The 24,672-nt window shown below is 42.4% G+C and overlaps 1 protein-coding gene across 2 annotated transcripts in view; it reads left to right on the top strand.

Annotated features, from left to right (window-relative positions):
• The window catches only part of LOC120051068 (reversion-inducing cysteine-rich protein with Kazal motifs-like), a 64,187-nt gene that overhangs the window by 36,086 nt on the left and 3,429 nt on the right, over positions 1-24,672 (top strand). For both annotated transcript variants that reach the window (XM_038997692.1, XM_038997693.1), the window contains exons 11-20: positions 1,139-1,351; positions 3,520-3,656; positions 3,926-4,066; positions 5,189-5,377; positions 7,074-7,196; positions 7,361-7,532; positions 19,565-19,760; positions 22,694-22,904; positions 23,126-23,199; positions 24,497-24,652. In XM_038997692.1, the coding sequence (XP_038853620.1) occupies positions 1,139-1,351; positions 3,520-3,656; positions 3,926-4,066; positions 5,189-5,377; positions 7,074-7,196; positions 7,361-7,532; positions 19,565-19,760; positions 22,694-22,904; positions 23,126-23,199; positions 24,497-24,652 (1,612 nt within the window). The remainder of the gene's footprint in view (positions 1-1,138; positions 1,352-3,519; positions 3,657-3,925; positions 4,067-5,188; positions 5,378-7,073; positions 7,197-7,360; positions 7,533-19,564; positions 19,761-22,693; positions 22,905-23,125; positions 23,200-24,496; positions 24,653-24,672) is intronic.

The raw sequence follows: 24,672 nt of genomic DNA on the forward strand, positions 1-24,672 counted from the left end.
GCAGTTTATTTCTGTGTCTTCCGTTTTGAAAATACATCACCATTTATGGATGTAATGACACATTCATAGCCGCAGGAAGTAGGGGTGTTGAGGGTGCTGCAGCACCCCCTGAAAAAGTATTTTTTCAATTATTTTTTCAGAAAGTAGTGCACTGGGCCTTTACTATTAGCGACCGCTATAGCTGTCTGTAGCACCCTGCCATCCAACACAACTCATTTCATGTAAAGTTTTTAAAAGTTTTTTTACATGACTTGACACTTGACTAGAAAAAAACTTGTGAGTGGACTTGACTTGCTCTTAGAATGCATGACTTGGACTTGACTCGAGACTCGTTCTACTTGTGACTCGACTTGAGACTTTCTTGTGACTCGAATAATAGTAACTTGGTTCCACCTCTGACACACAAACACACACACACACGGCAAGGCAGCATGAGTGGCCAGTGGGAGATTTTAAAGGCTGTTATTAAATCAACCACTGGCCTGAGATCAGCGCTAGACCACATTCAACCTCAGCCCCGGAAATATCCCTCCCTCACCCAGTGGAACCTACAAATCACCCAGCCCACACTGGACCTACATAAACCTACCAATCACCCGGTCCACACTGGACGTACATGAAAGACACTTCCTCCCTCCCGTAGATCATCAAAGAAAATAGTCCTCGCCCCAGCAACAGGTTTCTTCAGGAAGTAGTGCTTCTCGGCACCAGCCGTTGGTCTTTTATTCCTGGCTTGTATCTGGGATGTTTCTGCAGTGACTAATAGTAGTAAACAGTGGCTGGCCGGGGCGTGACATCATCACAGCCACATCCATGTGCTGTTGAGCTGTGGACACAACATCTGGACTCACAGGGCAGAGTGAACGTGCAACTCATTAGACAGAGAGAGGCAGTGTTGTGTGTTACGTTTTGGTGTATAAGGACATGGGTTTTTGTCTTCTGTAGTAAGATTCACTTTGTGACTCACTTTGTGTCCATGTCCTAACCTCGAGTCGAAGCAACCTAGCACCCATCCCGAAAATGTTAACTGATCCTCTATGTTTCTGTTGTGCGCACATTTGTATTCATTCTGATAGATGCGTGTTCTATTGAGTCCATCTGCTAATTCTATCACGTCTCCCGGTCTTATTGACCCCAGGCCCACTGAGCTGTTCCGTAGCTGTAACATCCAATCAGACCAGGGTGCCATGAACGACATCAAGCTGTGGTCCAATGGGACGATCAAGATGCCCTTTATGAACATCCCCGTCCTGGACATCAGGAAGTGTCGTCCGGAGATGTGGAAGGCTGTGGCCTGCGCCCTGCAGATCAAACCCTGCTACAGCAAGTCCCGCGGCAGCGTCATCTGCAAGTACGTACCCTCTGTTCTCATTCTGTATGACTTTGGTCTAGTTTCCCAGACCCAGGTTAAGCCAACTCCTGGACTAAAAAGTGTCCATTGGAGAATCCTCATTTAAAGTGCTTTTTAGTCCAGGGATTGGCTTAATGTGGGTCTGCTGTTAATGCGTTACCATTTATCCCGCCTTTGAGAAAACATTCTATCTTGAAATCACCCACCTGGTAAAATAAAGTGAATGAATAGGTAAATAAGTACATACAGCATCCCACCTTCACCTTCAATCGACTCCCGTTGTCACAGTGAAAAGTCCCCCTCAGGAAACGACCGACAAAGTACCAGCTGGAACCTAAAACCACATGAACCAAATACAGGTGATCTCATATAGAGCGCTCTGCTGACACAACATGTAGTCAGATTGACTCAGGGAGGAGGATGTTGTGGTTTCTGCATGGCTTCACTCACTATCCCACCTCGGGTTATTTATGTGCAGATCCTTTGACTGAAAGCAAATCTTTTGATTGGAGCTTTTTCCTCTGAGAGCAATCACACCTGGGTTTCTGTCAGGCTGAATGGGGTAGTTAGCATGTTGGTGACTGTGGTTAACACACCAGCATGTACCTGTACACTAGGCTAGCCCTCAGGGCTGTAACAGCCAATGCATGTGGAGGCCTTATCAATGTGCTCAGGAGCGTGTTCCAGCTGACAGGCTTTATTCACAGGCGCTACACGTGTGTGACAGTGGCCTTTTGTTGCACCTTTATTTACATTTGCATTTCTAGGGGGAGCCCTTGGGCAGACACACACACATAGACAGAAAGACAGACAGACACACACACTCCTTCATTGTTCTGGAGGTAGGGGGGGATTAGGCCTCCTCACGCTACCCCTTTCAGAGTCATTCTTCCTGGGCTGCTTTGGGATGTCAGGGGGCCTGTCTGGAGCTCTGTATCCCCCGCCCAGGCTCTCCCTCCCTCTATTTCCAGCCACAGAGGACAAAGACGGGATGTCAGTGAGCGATGGCAGGGCAGAACCCCACATACATCAGTCAGGGCTTAGATTGGCATGTTGTATTGGCCCTGTCCAGTACAACTAAACGCTGTGGTTCCGCTGTTCATGTCTGAGCAAGAAATGTGTCTGTGTGTCTGTGTGTATGTGTGTGTGTCTATGTGTGTACGTGTACATGAGTGTGTGCATGCATGCTTATGCCCATGTACAAATAATCTGTCTCTTTAAATAATTACTTATACACAGCCTGTACAACTCAACTTAATCTCTTAATCTTCGGCTCTCGGATGAATGACTTTTCTATCACACATAATTGTTTTGTCAATCCTATTTGGCTCAGTGTGTGGAATGCCAGGTGTACCATACTGATTACCTGCAGCACAAAGGTACGTTATTACACTAGCCCGCTCAAGGCAACAGAAACGCAACATGCATTCTTAACTCAGTGTGGGTAAGAAAAGCTGAGACCGCAATAAAGGACTAGAAAGGAAATTACACCCCAGGATGGCAAATCAACAGAGCAGACAGACTGTTGGGAATGTAACATTAGGGCCAGTGGCAAGCCTGAGAGCAGCCCAAGTCACTTCAAACACAAGTCCAGCACTTTAATGTCTGCACCTAAGCTTTCCCGGCACTAGGAGGATGCTGTGCGATGTATGCAGGGAATAGGAATCTGTCTTTTGTTTCGTCTGACCTCACTTTCAATAATAGCCTTCTGCTGTATCTGTCAAGCCAGACGATGCTACAGTATGTCTCTGTTTGTATCCACAAGAAGATGTGACCTGGCTAAACTCTAAACTGGGTTAAAGTTCAGCATCTTTAAACTGTTTGAAACTGTTTTTAGATAGTGTGTTGCACTGAATGAAAATCTTTCACAGTCAAATACGAACTAGAAAGGAGTTTGAAGTGACATTGCATACGTTGCCGTACATGCTGCGTAGCCTTCGATCATTTCCAAACACCTTGCAACGCTGCGATTAGGTTTGCAAAATTCAGCGAACTTTCAATAAATCCTGGTTGGAAGATTCCGGATGTCCTGCTTATTCCCTACTAATTACAGGAAAACCAGGGAATTTATAGAACATTCCCGGAATTATGCAACCCTTGTTGCAATAGTGAATGTTCCTCACCCTGTCCTTTACTGGCCGTTTCCCCTGCTGTTGACAACCCTTCAGGTCGGACTGTGTAGACATCCTGACACAGTGTGGTGACCACAAACGCTTCCACGAGGGACAGACAGCCGAGCGCATCTGTGAGATCCTGTCCCCCATAGACGACCCTGAACGCTGCATCCCCCTGGAGAGATATCTCAGTGAGTGGGACTGTGTGTGTGTGTGTGTGTGTGTGTGTGTGTGTGTGTGTGTGTGTGTGTGTGTGTGTGTGTCTTTGAACAACTAACACTGTTCCCTTACCATTACCAATTGAAAGGACTTACATGATTCATATTCACACAATGAAAAAGTATTTTCATTAAATGTTGATTACACATACATGCAAGGAGTCCAGTTATTACAAGGATAAATGATTCATCTCAGAGTTCTCTTAAGCTTCAAATTAAATTGCTAATTCGTCCCCACACAGCTCCTAGCTCCCTGGGTAACATCATTGAGGAGGTCATCCACCCCTGTAACCCCAACCCCTGTCTCAGCAACCACCTGTGTGAGGTGAACAGGAAGGGCTGTCAGCCAGGACAGGACTGCCTGCCCTACTTCTGTGTGCCTGGTACAGTATAACAATATACCATACCGCCACGTAACCCGTATCCACTGTACATAGAGACACACTGTTTTGAGCTTGTTCTACTAAGTAGTATTGCACGGTATATCGAAACGACCGTACTTTTTCCATACTACACACATGTAAAACGATTTGGTAGTAGAATTTTGTTACTTTCGGTTCTTCTATCAAATGTGTCTCACCAACTAAATGTATTGAACTTAATAGAAAAGTAATTCGTTTGACCAAGTTTATTATAAAACAAACAGAATGCATCAGTGATTCGTATTCCCTGCAGCTTTCTGACCCAGATATCGATTCATAATGAACCGTTTTTGGATTGCGTAAACAACAACAGTAATTGTGTGATGGCGGGGATGCAGGGTTGTGTTCCAAACAAAACAACTGCAAGTGTGCTTGCCCTAGCTCCTCAACGGCACCGCAAGGAGAGCTAAAAAAAACACCTTATAGTTCAAGACTCTTCTTTGAGTCATAAAAGTGCATTGAAATGACTTAGGAACTGTGCACACTTTGAGACACCAGTTAGTCCTCTCACTCAAACCTTGTCATTTTATTTGCCTTATGTTGAACCTACCCCACATTTCCCAGGAATACTGTTATCATGTTACTGAATGTATCCAGAGTATTTTGAGATTTTGTTATCAGCAAATTTGGCAAAAAGTACAGTGAATGTAAAATGCACATAAAATCAACAGTGTAATGTTTGGTTTCAGTCTTGTGTCAGGTGAACTGTTGTGTCCTCAGCTTCGGTCGAATCATTTCCCCATAATCTCCAAACTGTTCCCTTTCAATTACTACCATGGTTATGCATATGCTTTTCATATTTCTTCTGTAGGCCAATTCCCACGAGGGTAAAGGGTTAAGTTAAGCATTGTTGTGGTCCCAAAAGGGACAAACCACAGTCCTTCTCCCTGCTTTCTTTTTTCAGTGGCATTGTTTTGTTATCGAGTATAATGATACTTAACCTGGTATCATGACAACACTGCTGCTAGGAGAAGGCAATGTGTCCACTGTAAATACATGTGTATGTGTGTAGACGTGAACAGTTAGTCTGACTGCACTGTGTTCTGGGTTTGTGTGTACGTGCGTGTGTGTGTGTGTGTGCAGGCTGTAAACTGGGCGAAGCCTCAGAGTTCCTGGTCCACCTGGAAGCCCGTATCCAGGTGCCCATGCGTAATGGGCAGGCGGGTTGCTTCGAGGTGTGTACCTGTGGCCAGAGTGGCAGGCTGGAGAACTGTGCCGAGATGCCCTGCATAGACACCTCCAAGACTTGCATTGTCGGGGGACAAAGAAAAAGTAAGCTGCCGTTTACTTGTTCTAAATGGCTCGAATTCATATGACACTTTTCAGTAGGTCTTACTATTTTAAAAGCACAGAGCACTTTACATTGTGTGAGGGTAGTTTGATTTGCCCCATTCACCACCAATGTGTAGCATCCATCTGTAAAGGAACAAGTTAGACGTGCCGACATTGGGCACATCTGTTGTTATACGTCAGAAGCTGACAACTGACAGTTGTTGGACCACAATTGTGTTCAGTAGGCACAAAACGGGAAAACTTGGAAGCACAATACCTGAACTCAAAAAAAAAAGGAACCCTTATTTTTATATTCCGTATCAAAACATTTTGCTACCCATGCCCTGCTGAACACAACCCAGGAGTTGACTTGGGACTGGAGAGCGCGCTCTGTGGATGAGTTCTTGGTGCTGTTGTGCCTGGTTGTGAAAGTAAAATGCTTCCTGTAGTGTTAACATCACTGCCACTCTCCTTCTTACCCTAGCAGCATGGCAACACTACATTAAAATAAATAATAATAAAATAAGGCACCCAACCAACCGCATGTTGGTATTTCCTTCCCGTGGTCTCCCTCTGGCCCGCCCTATATGTCAATACTGTGACTTGAAAGGAGCCTGCTGCCAGTCTCCTCTCTCTCCCTCTCTTCATCTCACACACACACACACACACACACACACACTCTTCTGTGAACAGCAGGGAAGAATTCAGCATAGAGTAACCACATCCCCCTCTAGGCTACACATGGCCTTAGTCACTCTGTGATGTTGCCCCCTAGTGGCCTAGTGGCTAATCATATCCCCATAGAGAAACAACACTTTGAATAACAGGATTGTCTTTCATATCTAGGTTTTATATTAGCATTTTTTCCCCCTTCCCCCCTTTGTTTAATGTACCGGCTTTGAATCTACATTTGTTTGAACCAAAATCAGTTTATTGCTTTTGCTTTTATGTTTGTTTTCACTCCGGTTCAAAAGGGGGGTCAGACGTTTCAGCCTTATTTGACACAGATGTGGTTTGCCTGAGAGTGAGAGTGGTGGGGCTTCGGAGTTCTTATATCCAGCATTAGGAGAGGAACATGAAGTAATCCTATAGGGAAGCCTTAGTTTAGTTAAAGATCATGTTTTATGTTGCAGATCCTAAAGAAATAAAGCTAAGGTATACCAGGACAGCCCAAACCCGAGGGTTGCTTTAACTTCTACAGACTGTCTTGTAGATGTGGCCTGTGTGGTCTAGCAGTTAGAGCTGCAGACCCTGGAACACACATACTGTACCAGAGTTGGCATGCTTTCAAATCCCACCCACGCCCTACTGAATCGCAATCTTCCCTGCCATCTCTCCATTGTCCTATTTGTTCAATGAAAAAAACAATAACAAATACGTAAGGAGTGGGACTGCCCCACAGACACAGCAGAAGAGTATTTTGTGGAAGTCAAGTCTCATATTAGCTCCCAGGTCTAATACTGTTGTGACGTGGCGAGGCTAGACCCAGGTGCAGAGAAGAGACCAGACGAGGAATCAGGGGTTAAGGATAAAGGTAGAACCATGACAACTGTAGGTTCCATGACCCAGATCGCATAGTTTAAGTCTATCAGCTGCTGAAGGAATCAAAGTGTCAGATAACAGTTACATTTGCAGCCCAATAACCACTGAAATCAGACAAGGTCTCACAGGGTGACGATGTGTCCTTGTCCTACAGACCATGGGACGTCCTTCAGGGTAGACTGCCACCCCTGTTCCTGCTTCGCTGGAGAGACCATCTGCTCCACCCGCCAGTGCCTCAGCGCCGACAGCTCAGATGAGGACCGCCGCCGCTTCACTGGTGTGTGTGTGTGTGTGTGAGAGAGAGACAAAGAACAGTGTGTTTGTTGATGGTCTTATTGCTATATTGTAATGTTTATTTTTTCCTGATCCTGAAAGCATTGCTCTCTAATCTCTCTCCCCCTGCCCCGCTCTCTCTCTCTTTCTCTCTCCTCCTCTCCGTAGGGCTCCCGTGTGGCTGCCCTGACCGCTTCGTGCCAGTGTGTGCCCGTAATGGCCGCACCTACCCCAGTGCCTGTGTGGCCCGCTGCATGGGCTTCAAAGACAACCAGTTTGTGTTTGGCCACTGCCGCAGCAGCGACCCCTGTTCCCCCAACCCCTGCCAGAAGAACCAGAGGTGAGATACTCCATCACTCCTTCTTTCCTTCAATCGTTTGTTTATTGGAATGATGACTGATTCAAGACAATTGGATTGGTGGGTGCAGAGGTTCCACTATGTGCATGCCATGTCCGATCAATGATTACTTCAAGGAAGGGAGGTAGGAAGGATGCATTTTCAAAGCATTCCATACAGCCTTAGTGGATAAGACTGGACACCTCCACTCTAGAGGACGCTATATCTCTCCTAACAGAGGCCTTGAGCCCTGATCCTATTCCACCTCAGTCAACTAGCAATGTTCCCTCAAAACATTTTGAGACGTTGAGCAAATTTCAGGTCTGCTGAGCGTAAACTTAAATGTTGTGAAAATTCTGTGCAACTTCCAGCGCGTATTTACTGTGAACAATGAGGCTGTACCCGCTTTAAGTTACTGTTAACAGTGGCCAAGTAGGCTACTGTGGCTATTTGATCATAATGTAGACCTACCAGAGTGGACTACCATCAAAAACCATGGAGAAAATGCATCTCATAACATTTAAACAAGGAAATAGCTGTTCTATCATTCAGCCTACAGTAGCAGCCAATGTGTGGTGTTCATGTAGGCCTAGATTCCATTCAGGGCTCAGTATTCATCTTTTTATCCACTTGTCCTTCAGACAAGGAGGCGACTGAACATTTTGTTGTGTTGTTTGATGCAATAAACCACTTTACAAAATCAAATGCATTATTATTCCCATACCACTATTACAGAGAATCAGACAAATTATGCTACCCTCTGCCTATTGGCTACATAGCTTATTCAAGTCTGTCTCAAAATACAATACTGGGGGGAAAAAAGCACTACCTGACTTGCTTTTCAAAGATGTGTAGAAATTCACACATTTTGTGCTCTTGTAGGAAGCAATTTCTGACTAGAAAGGATCTATAACTGGGCTAATAACTTAGTAACTACTGCACCAAAGGATATGAACAAAATGTGCTCACATGGCTACATGCAGCTCTCGCTTTGATCTCAAAACAAGTGCATCTACTCATGACCGCGCATGCTGTAAACCCAGTCCAGTTCAAAGTGAATGGCACAGATCCATATATGGCAATGATCTATTTGCATATAGGCCTACTGTAGCTCTGATTGTTTATGCCGCACCGGTCTGTGTAGAGTACTGGCTGAGTCTTATGTGTCAATGCAATAGATTTCTACTCTGATGCATTCTGCCTACAACAAAATCTCTTGCATAGTTTGTTTTGTTTCAGTATGTTGCATTGAAAGTGGCTAATATTACGTTGATTCAATCACAATTTCCACATTAAAGGGAAACGTTGCTAGTGTTAACAGGGAAAACTCTAGAACAGTGGTCGCCAACCTTTTCTGAGTCAAGATCACTTTCTGAGTCAAAATGCAAGTCGAGATCTACCACCCTGATTTTTTTAACAGGACTTAAAAAACATAAGCCTATGCAACATTAACCAATTAAAAACAGCACTGTAGCAATGAGGTTTATGCAGTAAGCTATAGGCCCAATACATTATCGCCGCATATTGGCTTTGCTTGAATTGTTGTTTGGGACAGTTTTTTTATTATTTAAAAACCTTTGAGGTAAGCTATATGATCACACGGGTAATAGATCCATTGTTGTATTACTTGTGAGGCACAGCTGAGTGACCATACATTTAAATCATTCGCTGTTTGATTGTGTTTTACCTGCATCTGATGGTCAGTCTCAGCGGAGGGCGAGAGCAGCAGACTGAGGGTCCATCTGTCAACATCCCTCTGCTCTCCCTTTCCTCCCCTCACACTGACCAAAAAAGGAACACCGTATTCCAGCTGATGGCGAAACTCGAGTCATACCGCATTATTTCTGCCTCATGCACACATTCATGTTGAACAGAGAAAGTGAAATATTCCTCGATATTAAAAAAGACCAACGCCGCTAATAATAACAACACAAGTCATAGATACATTTTCCTACTCATTCATTACTGCTGCAGTGCTTGTTGTAGCGCTGAGTGGAAATAGGAAGAATGCACATTTTATGGCTTATAAAAGTGTGGAATACAAAATGTTGACAGTGCTGAGTGAGAACTTAAACATGAACTCACTCATAAAAACAGCAGCTCTTTGCTGTGTTCGTTGACAGTGTCTCTCTAGTCATGGTTTTAAACATTTTGAAATCTCACAGTATCAACTTTGCTGTAGCTTTATTTTATGCCTGCAATAATGGTAATCTGAGCCATTCGATTGGCCAGCGGTAGGCCTATAGTGCACTTGATTTGCTCTCTGGGCCCGCCGGGAAGGAAGAGTTTGTACCTTCAGACACAGTAAACGGTGAAAAATGGCAACAGTTTGCCTACCCGGCGCTGAGGGCTGCTGAATCCGGTGAACCTACCACCAACAGCCCAAGACAAATAAAATAATAGGAACACAAGGCTTTATTCATTCATTTTTTTACATAAATGTTTGGCGATCGACTAGGAATGCCTTGGAGATCGACCGGTTGGTTACCACTGCTATAGAAAGTTGAGTGCAATCTCGTGCTTCTCTCTGGGGGCTAATATTTGTTCTGCGTGGCAGTCCCAGGAAGCTGCGCTGCAGTCTCAGGGCTGCTGCAGGCAGGCGCGCAACTTAGAGGGATCATTGTCCACTAGTGTTATTTCCTCTCTTGATAGATCCTATTTTCCTGCACCCTTCTCCTCTCTTCCGCTTTTTCTTGAAATCCCCCTCTCAAACTGCCTCGTATCCCGTGGTTGTTTATTCAGGTGTGGCCAGGCTGTGTGTCCCCCTGTGGTTACAGGCGGTAACTGTGTTATAAGGCGCGCCTGTATGGGGTGTGTTATAACCCTCCCCTCCGGAATGGCCTTGAGCTCCCAGAGCCCTGAGGATCACTCCCTCTTCCCCATACAGCATCATCTATCTAACATCACTCGCTCTTCCCCAAACAGCATCGCCTATCCAACATTGCTCCCTCTTCCCCAGATAGCATCGTCCATCTAACATCACTACCTCTTCCCCAGACAGCATCGTCCATCATACATTGCTCCTTCTTCCCCAGACAGCATCGTCCATCTAACATCCCCCCCTCCCCATAGAGCGTCATCTATCTAACATTACTACCTCTTCCCCAGACAGCATCGTCCATCTAACATCAACCCCTCTTCCCCAGACAGCATCGTCCATCTAACATCACTACCTCTTCCCCAGACAGCATCGTCCATCTAACATCGCTCCCTCTTCTCCAGGGGAGAGAGAGTGACGTATGACGTAAAGGTAACGTAAGGGTAATGGCGGACTGAAGGGATTTATGTAGAGCACCTCAAGATAAAACATAATATTCGAAATATCTGCTAAATTAGACTAAAATATTAGCACTACTTAATCTGGTGAGTGATAACCTTCAATCTGGACAATAACACAAAACAAATCCTAAAACTAGAGACATTTATCGACAAATATTACGAAAACAGGCAACAACCAAACATGACGGAGAGTAAGACAGGGGAACCGATTACAAAACGAAAACGTGACTCTTCTACAGACACTGATGATTTAATATTCTCACCACCCGGAATGGTAAAGGTCGAAACCGATCTGTTAAAATCAATAAATGACAAACTGGGTATACTTGAATTAGTTAGTAAGGATATAAAAGAGTTGAAGGCAAGCCTAGAGATGAGTGATGAAAAAGCTGCGACATTGGAGAAGCAAACACACGCGCTAAAAGGGACAGTCAATAAGATTGAAACCGAAATGAATGGAATTAAAAAGGAGAACACCGTTCTGAAGGAAACCTTACTAGACATACAAACTAGATCCATGAGAGAGAATTTGGTACTTACAGGTATCCAAGAAAAAGAAGGAGAAGTTCCTGAATCTATAGTTAGAGAGTTCCTCCTTACAGCGCTTCAGATTCCACGCGAAGTTATCGACAAAATCCAACTTGAACGCGTTCACCGCTTCGGACAGAGAGGGCAGAGGTACGAACGCCCAATCGTTGCCAAATTTGCTTCATTTAAAGATAAAATAATGGTTAAAAGCCTGGGTAAAAGACTTGCTGGGACCAAAATTGGCATGAATGATCAGTTTCCGAAGGAAATTGCAGAACGGCGCAAAGTTCTGTATCCAATTTTCAAAGAAAATAGATTAAAAGCGAAACGAGTAGCTCTCGTCGTTGATAAACTATATATTGATAACCAGTTGTTCAGAGACACAAAGACTACTCCATGGTTATTTTAAAAATTACAAAGTTCTCATAGACGAGGGAAATAAACACAATTCAAGCCCGGTTACTGATTGTAACAATACAATAAAAAATATAGCTTTTCTATAAATCTTCACATATAACTAATTGAACACACAAGCACTAATTCAACATAGTGAAGATAAAAACTAAGTAAACAGAAGGCACAGTATGTGTGGATGGTATGGTTTGTGTTTATTTTTTATTTTATTTGTTATGTTTGGAAAGTTGAGTGAGTGAGTAATGAAATGGTTGCATATCCCAGAGCCAATGTATTGCTGTGAGCCGGGTATGAGAGGGCTTTCAATGTTGTTCAGATGATGGATATACTTTTATAATGAATTATACGTCTTATTTATTTATTGTCCTATCATGGAGAACTACATTTTTTATTTATTTTTTTATAAATTATATCTAATTATTTATTATCCTATTTTAATGGTACGGTCCATGGCACTATACCCTAGACACCCACCTGAATGACCCAGATACTAAGGAGAAGTCCCTAACTGTTTTATGTGCCCGCTGTAAGCGGTCTGTATGCAGCTAAAATGAGGTCAGAGACCAAGAGCAGCACTGCCCCCTCAAGATTCTGAGCCTGCTTGGCAGGGTTGGTCCTGCAAAGCCAAAGCCCCAATAAGGGAGAGCATAATATACAAGGAAATTCTCAAAGCTGCTAATGAGAACCTTGACGACCTTGTACCTAGCCGGTGGGGATTCCGGTGGGGTGCCCCCACCCAGGCAGTGGCAGTGCTGGCAACACTAGCTGCAGTAACCCATGGGGAGGGGGTCACACTCGGACATTCAGAGAGGGGGTATATTATTGTGGCCCTGGCGGCACAAAATCAAAGTCGGACTGCATGGAGATGCGTGGGGACATGGTCATGACGGGTGGCCGTATTGTGGGTGTTTCAGGAATAAGGTGTACATTTGACCTCCATTATCTAGGATATGACAATGGTAAATAAATCTCTCAATTTTTGCTAATTTTTTGTGCGGTCTTGCAGGCCTTCTCATGCAGCTGCAACTGCAAGTGCATTTGTAAATCATGACCCATCTTGAGTTGGGCTCTGGGATGGTGCAATTGTTGAGAAAGTGAGCTTATGGTTGTGTGGGGGTAAGGGCTGAGTGTGTGTGGGTGTATGTGTGTATCCCACAACTGTTGCGAAGGAAGAAGTAAAAGATGTTAGGGACAATAGAGGATGATCCACAGATATATATAATACAAATCGAGGTGAGGGCAATGGAAATGCATATGGTAATTGATCTTCTTCAATTCGATAAATGGCACTGTATGCTCTTTTCAAAGAATGGATCCCAGTCGGTTCAGGGCTATGGGATACAGGGGGTCGAGGGTGGTCTACCGGGCATTGGGATGACAAGCCATCTCGAGATGAGGCCTTTTAGCGGGTGGAATAGTAGGGACCAATTGGAGGTTTACTTAGTAGAAATGCAAATATCATGGTACAACTATATAGACACTCAATCATTATGTTACTTTTTAATAGTACGTTTACAAAAATATATTCTGATTAAAAGAATGAAAGGTGTGTCTCATTATGGTAAGTGGTGAAATAAGTATAGCCAGTTACAATTGTAATGGCTTAGCAGATAATAAGAAAAGACGATCAGTATTTACCTGGCTAAAAGAGAAGGATTATAATATCTATTGTTTACAGGAAACCCATTCAACAGTTTTAGATGAAGTTTTGTGGAAAAAGAACTGGGGGGGCAAAATATATTTCTCCCATGGGCAAAGAAATTCAAAAGGGGTGATGGTTTTAATTAACAATAATTTTGATCCAAATGTGCAAATTGTCCAAACAGATCCTCAAGGTAGATGGATTATTTTAAATATGTTATTGGACAATAAACAAATATGGCTTGTTAACCTATACGGTCCGAATAATGATGATCCAAGCGTCTTTGAAAATATATATAAGAATTTATCAACTCTACAAGCAACACTAGACTCTATTATTATAGTGGGAGATTTTAATACGGTCTTAAATACCTCTATAGACCGGAAAGGAAATCACACTACAAACTATCACCCTCAGGCACTTAAGGAAATCATGAATGTCATGGATATATTGGAATTAGTGGATATATGGAGACTTAAATACCCTGATTTAGTGAGATATACATGGCGGAGGCTGAATCAAGCTAGTCGTCTTGACTACTTTCTTATACCATTCTCTCTGGCACCAAAAGTTAAAAAAGTGTTGATAGGGGACAGAATGCGGTCGGATCATCACATAATTGGCATATATATTTCTCTTACAGAATTTCCACGTGGGCGAGGATATTGGAAATTTAATCAAAGTCTACTAGATGATAAATTGTTTAGAACTAGGACAGAAGATTTTATAACTGACTTTTTCAGACATAACATAGGTACAGCAGATCCCCTTATTGTATGGGACACTTTTAAGTGTGCCTTTAGAGGCCATGCAATTCAGTACTCATCTATAAAACAAAAGCAATTTAGATCAAAAGAGTCCATATTAACAAAGGAAATTGAAGGACTAACAGTACAGTTAGATAGCAATAAAAACAGTACCATAGAGGCACAGAATAAGTTAGAGGAAAAACAAAAAGAAATGGAGGAACTTATTCAAGAAAGATCCAGTGTAATACATTATAAAAATAAAGCGAACTGGATGGAATATGGGGAAAAATGCACCAAATTCTTTTTCAATCTTCAATATAGAAATGCTACCAAAAAAAATGTATTAAAACTTGTTACAAATGATGGAGTCACGCATGATTCACCAAATGATATTTTGAAAGAGGAAGTAAAGTACTTTAAGAATATGTTTTCGTTTCAGGCTCCTCCATCTCCACTAACTGAAACTAATTGTATGGATTTTTTTCCTATTAATAATGTAAAATTAACATCTGTACAGAAAGACTCATGTGAAGGCCAAATTACAGAGGAGGAACTGCTTGATGCAATTGGGGCCTTTAAGGATGGGAAAACTCCAGGGCTGGATGGCATACCAGTGGAAGTATACAAAACTTTTTTTGATATACTCAAAGGACCATTATTAGCTTGTTTTAACCACTCCTATATAAATGGTAGATTATCAGACACGCAACAAGAAGGTCTGATATCGTTATTACTGAAACAGGACCCAAGTGGTATATATAAAGATCCAGTCCAATTAAAAAATTGGAGACCTCTTACACTTCAGTGTTGTGATGCAAAAATCCTAGCAAAATGCTTGGCGCATAGAATAAAAAAAGTTTTGTCAGATATTATTCATCCTAATCAGACAGGTTTTTTACATGGACGATACATTGGAGATAATATAAGGCAAGTACTGGAAACAATAGAACACTATGAAATATCGGGGACACCAGGTCTGGTTTTCATAGCTGATTTTGAAAAGGCTTTTGATAAAGTACGACTGGAGTTTATATATAAATGCCTAGAATATTTCAATTTTGGGGAATCTCTTATAAAATGGGTTAAAATTATGTATAGTAACCCTAGGTGTAAAATAGTAAATAATGGCTACATCTCAGAAAGTTTTAAACTATCTAGAGGAGTAAAACAAGGTTGTCCACTATCGGCATATCTATTTAATATTGCCATCGAAATGTTAGCTGTTAAAATTAGATCAAACATTAATATTAATGGATTAGAAATCCGTGGCTTAAAAACTAAGGTGTCATTGTACGCTGATGATTCATGTTTTCTTTTAAAACCACAACTAGAGTCTCTCCACGGCCTCATAGAGGATCTAGATACCTTTGCTATCCTCTCTGGATTAAAACCAAATTATGATAAATGTACCATATTACGTATTGGATCACTAAAAAATACACATTTTATATTGCCATGTAGTTTACCAATTAAATGGTCTGACGGAGATGTGGATATACTCGGTATAAAAATCCCAAAAGAAAGAAATGATCTCACTCCAATAAATTTTTATAGAAAGTTAGCAAAAATAGATAAGATCTTGCTACCATGGAAAGGAAAATACTTGTCTATTTGTGGAAAAATCACCCTGATTAACTCTTTAGTCATATCACAGTTTACCTATTTGCTTATGGTTTTGCCTACACCTAGTGACCTGCTTTTTAAATTATATGAACAAAAAATATTCCATTTTATTTGGAACGGCAAGCCAGATAAAATTAAAAGGGCCTATTTATATAACGAATATGAATTCGGAGGGCAGAAATTATTAAATATTAAAGCATTAGACCTCTCACTAAAGGCATCAGTCATACAAAAGTTATACTTAAATCCAAACTGGTTCTCTAGTAAATTGGTACGAATGTCTCATCCTATGTTCAAGAAGGGCCTTTTTCCCTTTATTCAGATTACACCTGCTCACTTTCGGTTGTTTGAAAAGGAAATAATCTCCAAAATATCCTTATTTTTTAAACAAGCCTTAGAAAGTTGGTTGCAATTTCAGTTTAATCCACCTGAAAGGACGGAACAAATAGTACAACAAATATTGTGGTTAAATTCAAATATAGTAATTGATAAAAAAACTGTATTTATCGAAGAAATGTTTAAAAAAGGTATAATTTTTGTGAATGATATCATAAATAGGACTGGTGGAGTTATGTCACACATGCAGCTCACACAGACATATGGAAATGTCTGCTCTACCCAAAATTACAACCAATTAATTGCAGCATTACCACAAAAATGGAAGAGGCAAGTAGAAGGGGAAAAAAGTAAGGAACTTGTATGTCGGCCCTGTATTAAAGAACATAAATGGTTAAAGAAAAGTGTGATAAATAAAAACATATACCAATTTCATTTAAGGACCAAAAAACTGACAGCTGTGCCATATAAATTGCAAAATAGTTGGGAAGAGATGTTCGATGTACCCATTCCATGGCACATGGTTTATGAATTGATACGCAAAACAACGCCGGATTCAAAACTTCGAATTTTTCAATTTAAATTATTGTACAAAATTCTTGCAACTAATAGAATGTTATATATATGGGGTATACAATCTTCCCAGCTCTGTAGATTCTGCTGTGAGGAGGCAGAGTCATTAGACCATTTATTTTGGTATTGTCCATATGTAGCTCGTTTTTGGTCACAGGTCCAGGAATGGCTGAAGAATTGCAACATTTGCCTAGAACTAACGCTACAGATAGCAATACTGGGGGATTTGAAAAGCCATAGTCAATCAATCAATAATATAATAATTATTTTAGCAAAAATGTTTATTTTTAATTTACAATCTGTAGAAGCTATGAGAATAGGAAGGTTCAAATCTTTTGTGAAGCATCACAGCACAGTTGAAAAATATATGGCAAATAAAAATCCGAAATGGATGATGTTGGAAGATAGATGGGAAGGGTTGAGTAGAACTGAAGGGTGGGACTAATAACAAGATAAACAATGTAGGGCATACGGGATCTGTGAAATGTGTATAGGTGCGGAGCTTTTGTGAAATAGCACAGTTACAAGTGGAAATAAAATTGGATGGACAACAGAAATAGAGGAAGGACTAAGAACAAACAAGAGAGAACTATTATAAAGTAGTCTGTGTCTGTAAAATAGGTATAAGATGTATAAATTGAAGGTAAAAGCAGAAGTGTTTATTAGTTTACTCCAATTGGGGGAGCGGTGGTAGGGTTGCGGGGAATAATAATAAAGGTATATTCTTTAAAAAAGTATGTATGTCTATATAGGTATGTGTATGTATATATGTATATATGTATGTATGCGTGTATGGATATATATATTTACCCAAAAAAATATGGGGGATTGGAAATGATGCAGACAATTACATTGGAAGCAACATTCTTTCCGCAATATTAAGCTGATCCACCCCAAAAAAAAAAAAAAAAAAAAAAAAAAAAAAAACATCGCTCCCTCTTCCCCAGGCAGCATCGTCCATCTAACATCGCTCCCTCTTCCCCAGACAGCATCATCCGTCTAACATCACTCACTCTTCCCCAGACAGCATCGTCCATCTAACATCCCTCCCTCTTCCCCAGACAGCATCATCCGTCTAACATCACTCCCTCTTCCCCAGACAGCATCGTCCATCTAACATCGCTCCCTCTTTCCCCAGAAATCATTGTCTATCCAACATCACTCCCTCTTCCCCAGACAGCATCGTCCATCTAACATCACTCACTCTTCCCCAGACAGCATCGTCCATCTAACATCGCTCCCTGTTTCCCCAGAAATCATTGTCTATCCAACATCACTCACTCTTCCCCAGACAGCATCGTCCATCTAACATCACTCCCTCTTCCCCAGACAGCATCATCCGTCTAACATCACTCACTCTTCCCCAGACAGCGTCGTCCATCTAACATCGCTCCCTCTTCCCCAGACAGCATCGTCCATCTAACATCGCTCCCACACCCCCAGACAGTATCATCCATCTAACATCACTCACTCTTCCCCAGACAGCATCGTCCATCTAACATCGCTCCCTCTTCCCCAGACAGCATCGTCCATCTAACATCGCTCCCTCACCCCCAGACAGCATCGTCCATCTAACGTCGCTCCCTCTTCCCCTGGATGGCACATTATTAGGACCATAGAGATCCTATTAAATTACTATTATTATTATTCTAATTCCTAATTCTATGGTTAGGACACACTCCTTAACCACACATGGCTCTGTGTTAACTCCTATTACTACGAACATCAGAGCTGGTCTGTCACACCCTGATCTGTTTCACCTGTCTTTGTGCTTGTCTCAACCCCCTCCAGGTGTCACCAATCTTCCCCATTATCCCCAGTGTATTTATACCTGTGTTCTCTGTTTGTCTGTTGCCAGTAAAAAAAAAAAAGTGAAACCTACCAGCATTTTCCCCCTTCCTCTTGTCTGTTCTAGTTCCTGTTTTCTAGTTTGTCCCGGTTTTGACCATTCTACCTGCTCTGACCCTGAGCCTGCCTGCAGTTCTGGACCTTTTGCACCCTACCTGGATTACTGACCTCTGCCTGCCCTTGACCTGTCGTTTTGCCTGCCCCTGTACTAGTAATACACTTTTGTTACTTCGACACTGTCTGCATCTGGGTCTTACCCGAAATGTGATACGGACCCATTTTACCCCCCTCTCCCCTCCACACAGTAAAGACGAATGTGTTTTGGCATCCTTCCTTATGTAAAGCACTGCAAACCCATTCCATAACGTCTCCCCTTGGCCATCTGTTCAAAGGCACACAGAGTTGATGGGATCTCTCAAACATTTGTTATTTTTCCGTAAACAAGGTGATAAAAATCTAGCTGCGGCCTGCAGACCACCTGATTGGTGCTGAGGTACGGATGCAGGGATGGTTACCTTGGAGATAGGGGGGCTGTGGTGGAGAAAGAGAGAGAGGGTCCCTCCTTTTTTACCTCAACTTTTGCTTGTTTTGTATAGTTCAACTCTACTGTGTACAAAAGGCCAGGGCTCGATAGGTTTCATAGATTTTCACTCTCTGTTTCCCATCGAAAATCAGCATTAATGTACTGATATAAAAACGTCAACACATTTACTACATTCCCCTAAAGATAGGTACCATTATGATTATAATATGGTTTATGTTTTAAATAAAGGACTAAATGGGGTAATTCACATGGTAAAAAAGCACTGATGTCTGCTGTGAGAATAATACACTATTAACGTACACTACTTCACAATAATAATAAGGAACATCAGTGCTCAACTCAAACCAAAGGACCTACACAACTTGAAAAGAATAGTTGTGTACACTGACGAAAGCGATAGCTGTAACGCGTCCATGTTTTGGACTTCCACTGCTTAAAAGCTGCTTAAAACAATCACTAAATGAACCCCCTTTCCTGCCCTCCTTCCGTTGGTCCTCAGGTGCATTCCCAGCCGTAGAGTGTGCCTTACAGACATGGTTGACTACCACTGTCCCCAGTATGAGTGTGTTGGTCGTCCCTCCGGCTGTGACAAGATTCACATGGACCTGGCCTGCGACACAGACAACGTGGAGCACCCCAACCTCTGTCAGCTCCTCCAGATGGACAAGACCCTGGCCTATATGGGCCACTGTCAGGTAACAGACCAGGATTATTTAAATATGTACCCTACCATGTCAAATCAAACGTTATTGGTCACATACATGTGGTTAGCAGATGTTATTGCGGGTGTAGCGAAATGTTTGTGCTTCTAGTTCCGACAGTGCAGCAATATCTAACATGTAATCTAACAATTCCACAACAACTACCTAATACACACAAATCTAAGTAAAGGAATGGAATAATAATATATACATATAAATATATGGATGAGCAATGACAGCGGCATAGGCAAGATTCAATAGATGGTATAAAATACAGCATATAAATATGAGATGAGTGATGCAAGATTTGTAACATTATTAAAGTGGCATTATTAACGGAACTAGTGATCCATTGATTAGAGTGGCCAATTATTTCAAGTCTGTGTGTAGGCAGCAGCCTCTCTGTGTTTGTGATGGCTGTTTAACAGTCTGATGTCCTTGAGATAGAAGCTGTTTTCCAGTCTCTCTGTCCCAGCTTTGATGCACCTGTACTGACCTCGCCTTCTGGATGGTAGCGGGGTGAACAGGCAGTGGCTCGGGTGGTTGTTGTCCTTGATGATCTTTTTGGTCTTCCTGTGACATCGGGTGCTGTAGGTGTCCTGGAGGGCAGGTAGTTTGGCCCTGGTGATGCGTTGGGCAGAACGCACCAGCCGGACTACTGCTGGTTTTCTGTTCTACCTGATAATTAATTGCACCCACCTGTTGTCCCAGGTCAAAATGGGTCCCTGATTATAGGGGAAGAGTGGAACTGGAACTGTCTTCAAGGTCCAGATTTGAATATGGGGGAGCTAGAACCTGTCCTGCATGGGCCATTGTCGGGTAACAGTTTGACAGTTAGCCAAAGCAACTTGTTGAAGTAGAACATTTGAAAGTAATTCACTGTCTCAATCAATTTGTCTGCTCTCCAAGTTTCCATAACATCTGCACCAACATGCCCTACGTCAGTGGACACCAACCTTTTCTGAGTCAAGATCACTTTCTGAGTCAAAATGCATGCCGAGATCTACCGCTCTAATTTTTTATTAACATGACTTAAAAAATGTAAGCCTATCGAAACTCGAGTCGCACCGCATTATTTCAGCCTCATGCACAAATTCATGTTGTTACTCTTATGAACAGAGAAAGTGAAATATTCCTTGATATTAAAAATACCCAAGCCGCTAATAATACCAACAACGCAAGCCTATAGATACATTTTCCTACTCATTCATTACTGCTGCACTGCTTGTTGTAGCGCTGAGAGGTAATAGGAAGAACGTGCATTTTATGGGTTTTACAAGTGTCGAATACAAAATCTTGACAGTGCTGAGTAAGAACTTAAACATGAACTCACTCATAGAAACAGCAGCTCTTTGCTGTATTCGTTGACAGTCTCTCTCTATTCATGGTTTTAAACGTTTTGAAATCTCACAGTATCAATTTTGCCGTAGCTGTATTGTATGCTGCTACGTTACTGGAGACTCGGTCATCTGAGCAATCTGATTGGCCAGCGGTGGAATAGTGCACTTGATTTTCTTTCCATGCCCACCGGGAAGGCAGAGTTTGTACCTTCAGACACATGAAGTGGCAACAGTTTGCCTACCCGGCGCTCAGGGCAGCTGAATTTGCTGCACCTATCACCAACAGCCCGAGACTAATAAAAAAAAAAGGAAGTCAAGGCTTTATCATTGTGTTTTTTACAGAAATGTTTGGCGATTGACTAGAAATGCCTTGGAGATCGATCGCGATCGACTGGTTGGTGACCACTGCGCTAAATTGACTGTAAATGTTGACAGTGTTTAAGGGCTTTTGGACATTTCAATACATGTAATTCATTTGTGATGAAAAGGCATGCCAGAACTCATAAGGAGAGGCAGCAATAGGTAGCATTGTAACACCTGCCTGATAGCATTACACAGTCAGCTATTTGAACATCGCCCTACTGGAGGGAGCTGCACAGCTTTTAGTCAATCACACAGAGATAATCCCTGTTTTTAGAGTCTCTGAAAAGCTTTTCTCTGTTTGTGTTCGTGAACGCTTAAATGGAGAGCCTGCATTCAGAGGTAGGATAACACGTCCCAGCTGTTGCAACACAAACACACACACACACACACACACACACTCCAAATTTGCATATCCATATCCTACCTCCAGTAACTGACTGAGTATGTATGTTTTTGCCATGGTTTATGAGAGGAGGCAGATATCCCAGCCCACCAAAAGCTGAAATACCCTATGGTTTTGTCTAATAAAATAATATGTTGCATTTAGGTTCTTAGTCTGCCCATGCACTTAGTCTACCTGCAGACACATACATCTCCTGTGTAGGACTGTGCTTGTACATGATACAGGCAAAATCCCCCCATGTTTGTGTGTGTTTGTGAAAGTGGAGAATTAAAGCTGAAGTTGAATTCATGTGGTTATTTAGTGTTTAGGGCCTGGTAGGATAATGTTTCTCCATTGCGGTCGCTCGCGACGTCAGCCTGATGGCGTCTCGCCTCGGTAGCTCTGAGCAGTGGCTCCATCAGTGGAACAGACCGGATTTAGTTTTATACCCGTTTAAGGTAGACGACAACCCATTAAAAACCCACTTCAGTCCCGGTGTCAAGTCACCGAACCAAGAGGCACGCAATCAAACCGTTTGCAGTGATGTAGGAGAACTTAACTGCCCTACCCCTCTCTGAGAGTATTGATGAGGTACAGAGCAATTCAAAGAAAACCAATACACTTGGTGTGATATATAAAAAATGGCCTCCCTATGTAACTAATTGGAGTAGCCTACCTTGATTAAGTTTATCTGGATATGATTGATGTATTATGAAGAGTAGAAAGGTCACGTGTATTTATGTTTTAATATATGATATTTTTCACAAAATACATTAATAAGGGCTGAATCCTAACTCAAACTTTCTTGTGTCTGTGTGTGTATGTGTTTGTGTTCTGTGCAGGATGCCTGTAAAAAGGCGCGGCCTGTGTGCGGCCACAACGGCGAGACGTACAACACAGTGTGCGAGGCCTACTCGGACCGCGTTGCCGTGGACTACCAGGGGCGGTGCCACGCCGTGGGGGCGGTGGCAGAGTTTGCCTCTGACTCAGGCTGTGACATGATCCCCTGCCCCGCCTTGTCCACCCAGGGCTGCATCCCTGTCACACCACCCGGTCAGTACAATAGAGACAGAAATAATATAGTATCTAATGTTTTATTTAATTCTGTGGTCAGTACACTCAGTGGTGCAGCCACGTTCACTTTGACATATAAGGCTCTCATGTTATACATAGGATTTGTCCACACAGGAACACAAATCTTATTACGATATTGTTGTGATTGACTCCTAACCTCTGACCTCTGACATCTTGGTGGCAACCCCCTCCTCTCACAGGTGCATGCTGTCCTCTGTGTGCGGGCATGCTGCAGATCCTGTGGAACAAGGAGCAGATTAATAACTTCGCTAAGGTCAGCACCTTCTGACATGCTCCTCACTTATTTGGGTTACAGGCTGTGTTCCATTTCAGAAAAGTTGTCCCCTTCCCTCTCACTCACTCACGTTTCCAACCAGCTGGCTGCTTTGTTGGATTTTAATGGATTTGAACATTAAAAGGAGGGTTGAAAGGTTCCCTGTTGTGTTATATATTTTAGAGAATTCAATTCTCAATGTTGAAAAATTACGAACAATTGTTTTGCTGCATATCTGAATCTAAACTGTGGACACTACTTTGTGGATTGAAGAGGACTGTCTATGTATATGTAGGGTTGCAAAATTTAGGAACATTTCAATAAATTCCCTGGTTTTCCAGAAATCATGGTTGGAGAATTCTGGATTTCCTGCTTATTACCTCCTAATTCCCGGAATCCTAAAAACTGAGCATTAGGAAAACCCAGGGAATTTATTGAAAGTTTCCAAAACTGTGCAACCTTAGGTATAAGCAATAGCTCCACCAACTGCGGAATGCTGTGTGCAGGCTTTTGTTATACGGCCCTGCTCCTACACACTAGATTCTGCTAATCAAGGGCATAGAGTCAGGTATGTTAGTGCAGGGCTGGAATAAAAGCCTCCAAACCCAGTTGACTAGGTCTTACTCAACTGGGATTAGCCACCCCCTTGGCATCGACTGTTGATTTTGAACTGTAATGACACCAAACGACCACTAGAGTGAGGCATAGATCCAAAATACCAAGCATCAACATCACATGTCTTCCTCTGGAATTCTTCGCCCGTTTGAAATGACTGGGTCGGGCCGCAGCTTAAGAGCAAGTGCCCAGAAATGCCTCGTATACATGCTTATAACAGCTAATAAGCTAAAATAAAACATGTCATTCAAAGCAGGTTCATTATAAACCTGGGCTATTAGTCTAATCTCCAACACAAACATCTTATCAACGTTAAGTCCAGAACATAAACCTGCTAATTGCAAACAAATTGCCTTTGGATTTGGGCCTAGACGACATGACTCACTCAGACAAGCAATGGATATACACATCATAGTTTTTCCAACCTATCCTCCATATTGGTGTCAAACATTCCATGACAGCAGGCACTATACTGTAATACATTCATTGCCCTTTCAACTACTGTTCACAAAGGTATTTCATATTTCTTAATAATTGGGGATGAATAACATGTATTCAGCACGAACTTGAAGAAACCCGCAGTTCAGTTTTCCTTTATCTGCAATGAATTGAATCTCCAACTTTTCCCCCTCTGGCTCTGGTTCTGTGCGACTGTGTTTGTCCTCCTGGTTTGGTGTTGCAGTTGAACAGGAAGCAGCCAGTGACGGTCCATGACATCCTGAGGATCCTGCGTCTCCACATCTCCGTGCCCCAGTGTGACATCTTCGGCTACCTGAGCATCGACTCAGAGATCATCATCCTCATCGTCCCCGTGGACCAGCAGCCCACCCCGCTGCAGGTACGATCACTTACGCAGAC

Source organism: Salvelinus namaycush, chromosome 7 (genome assembly GCF_016432855.1).
Source record: "Salvelinus namaycush isolate Seneca chromosome 7, SaNama_1.0, whole genome shotgun sequence".
Lineage (NCBI taxonomy): Eukaryota > Metazoa > Chordata > Actinopteri > Salmoniformes > Salmonidae > Salvelinus > Salvelinus namaycush.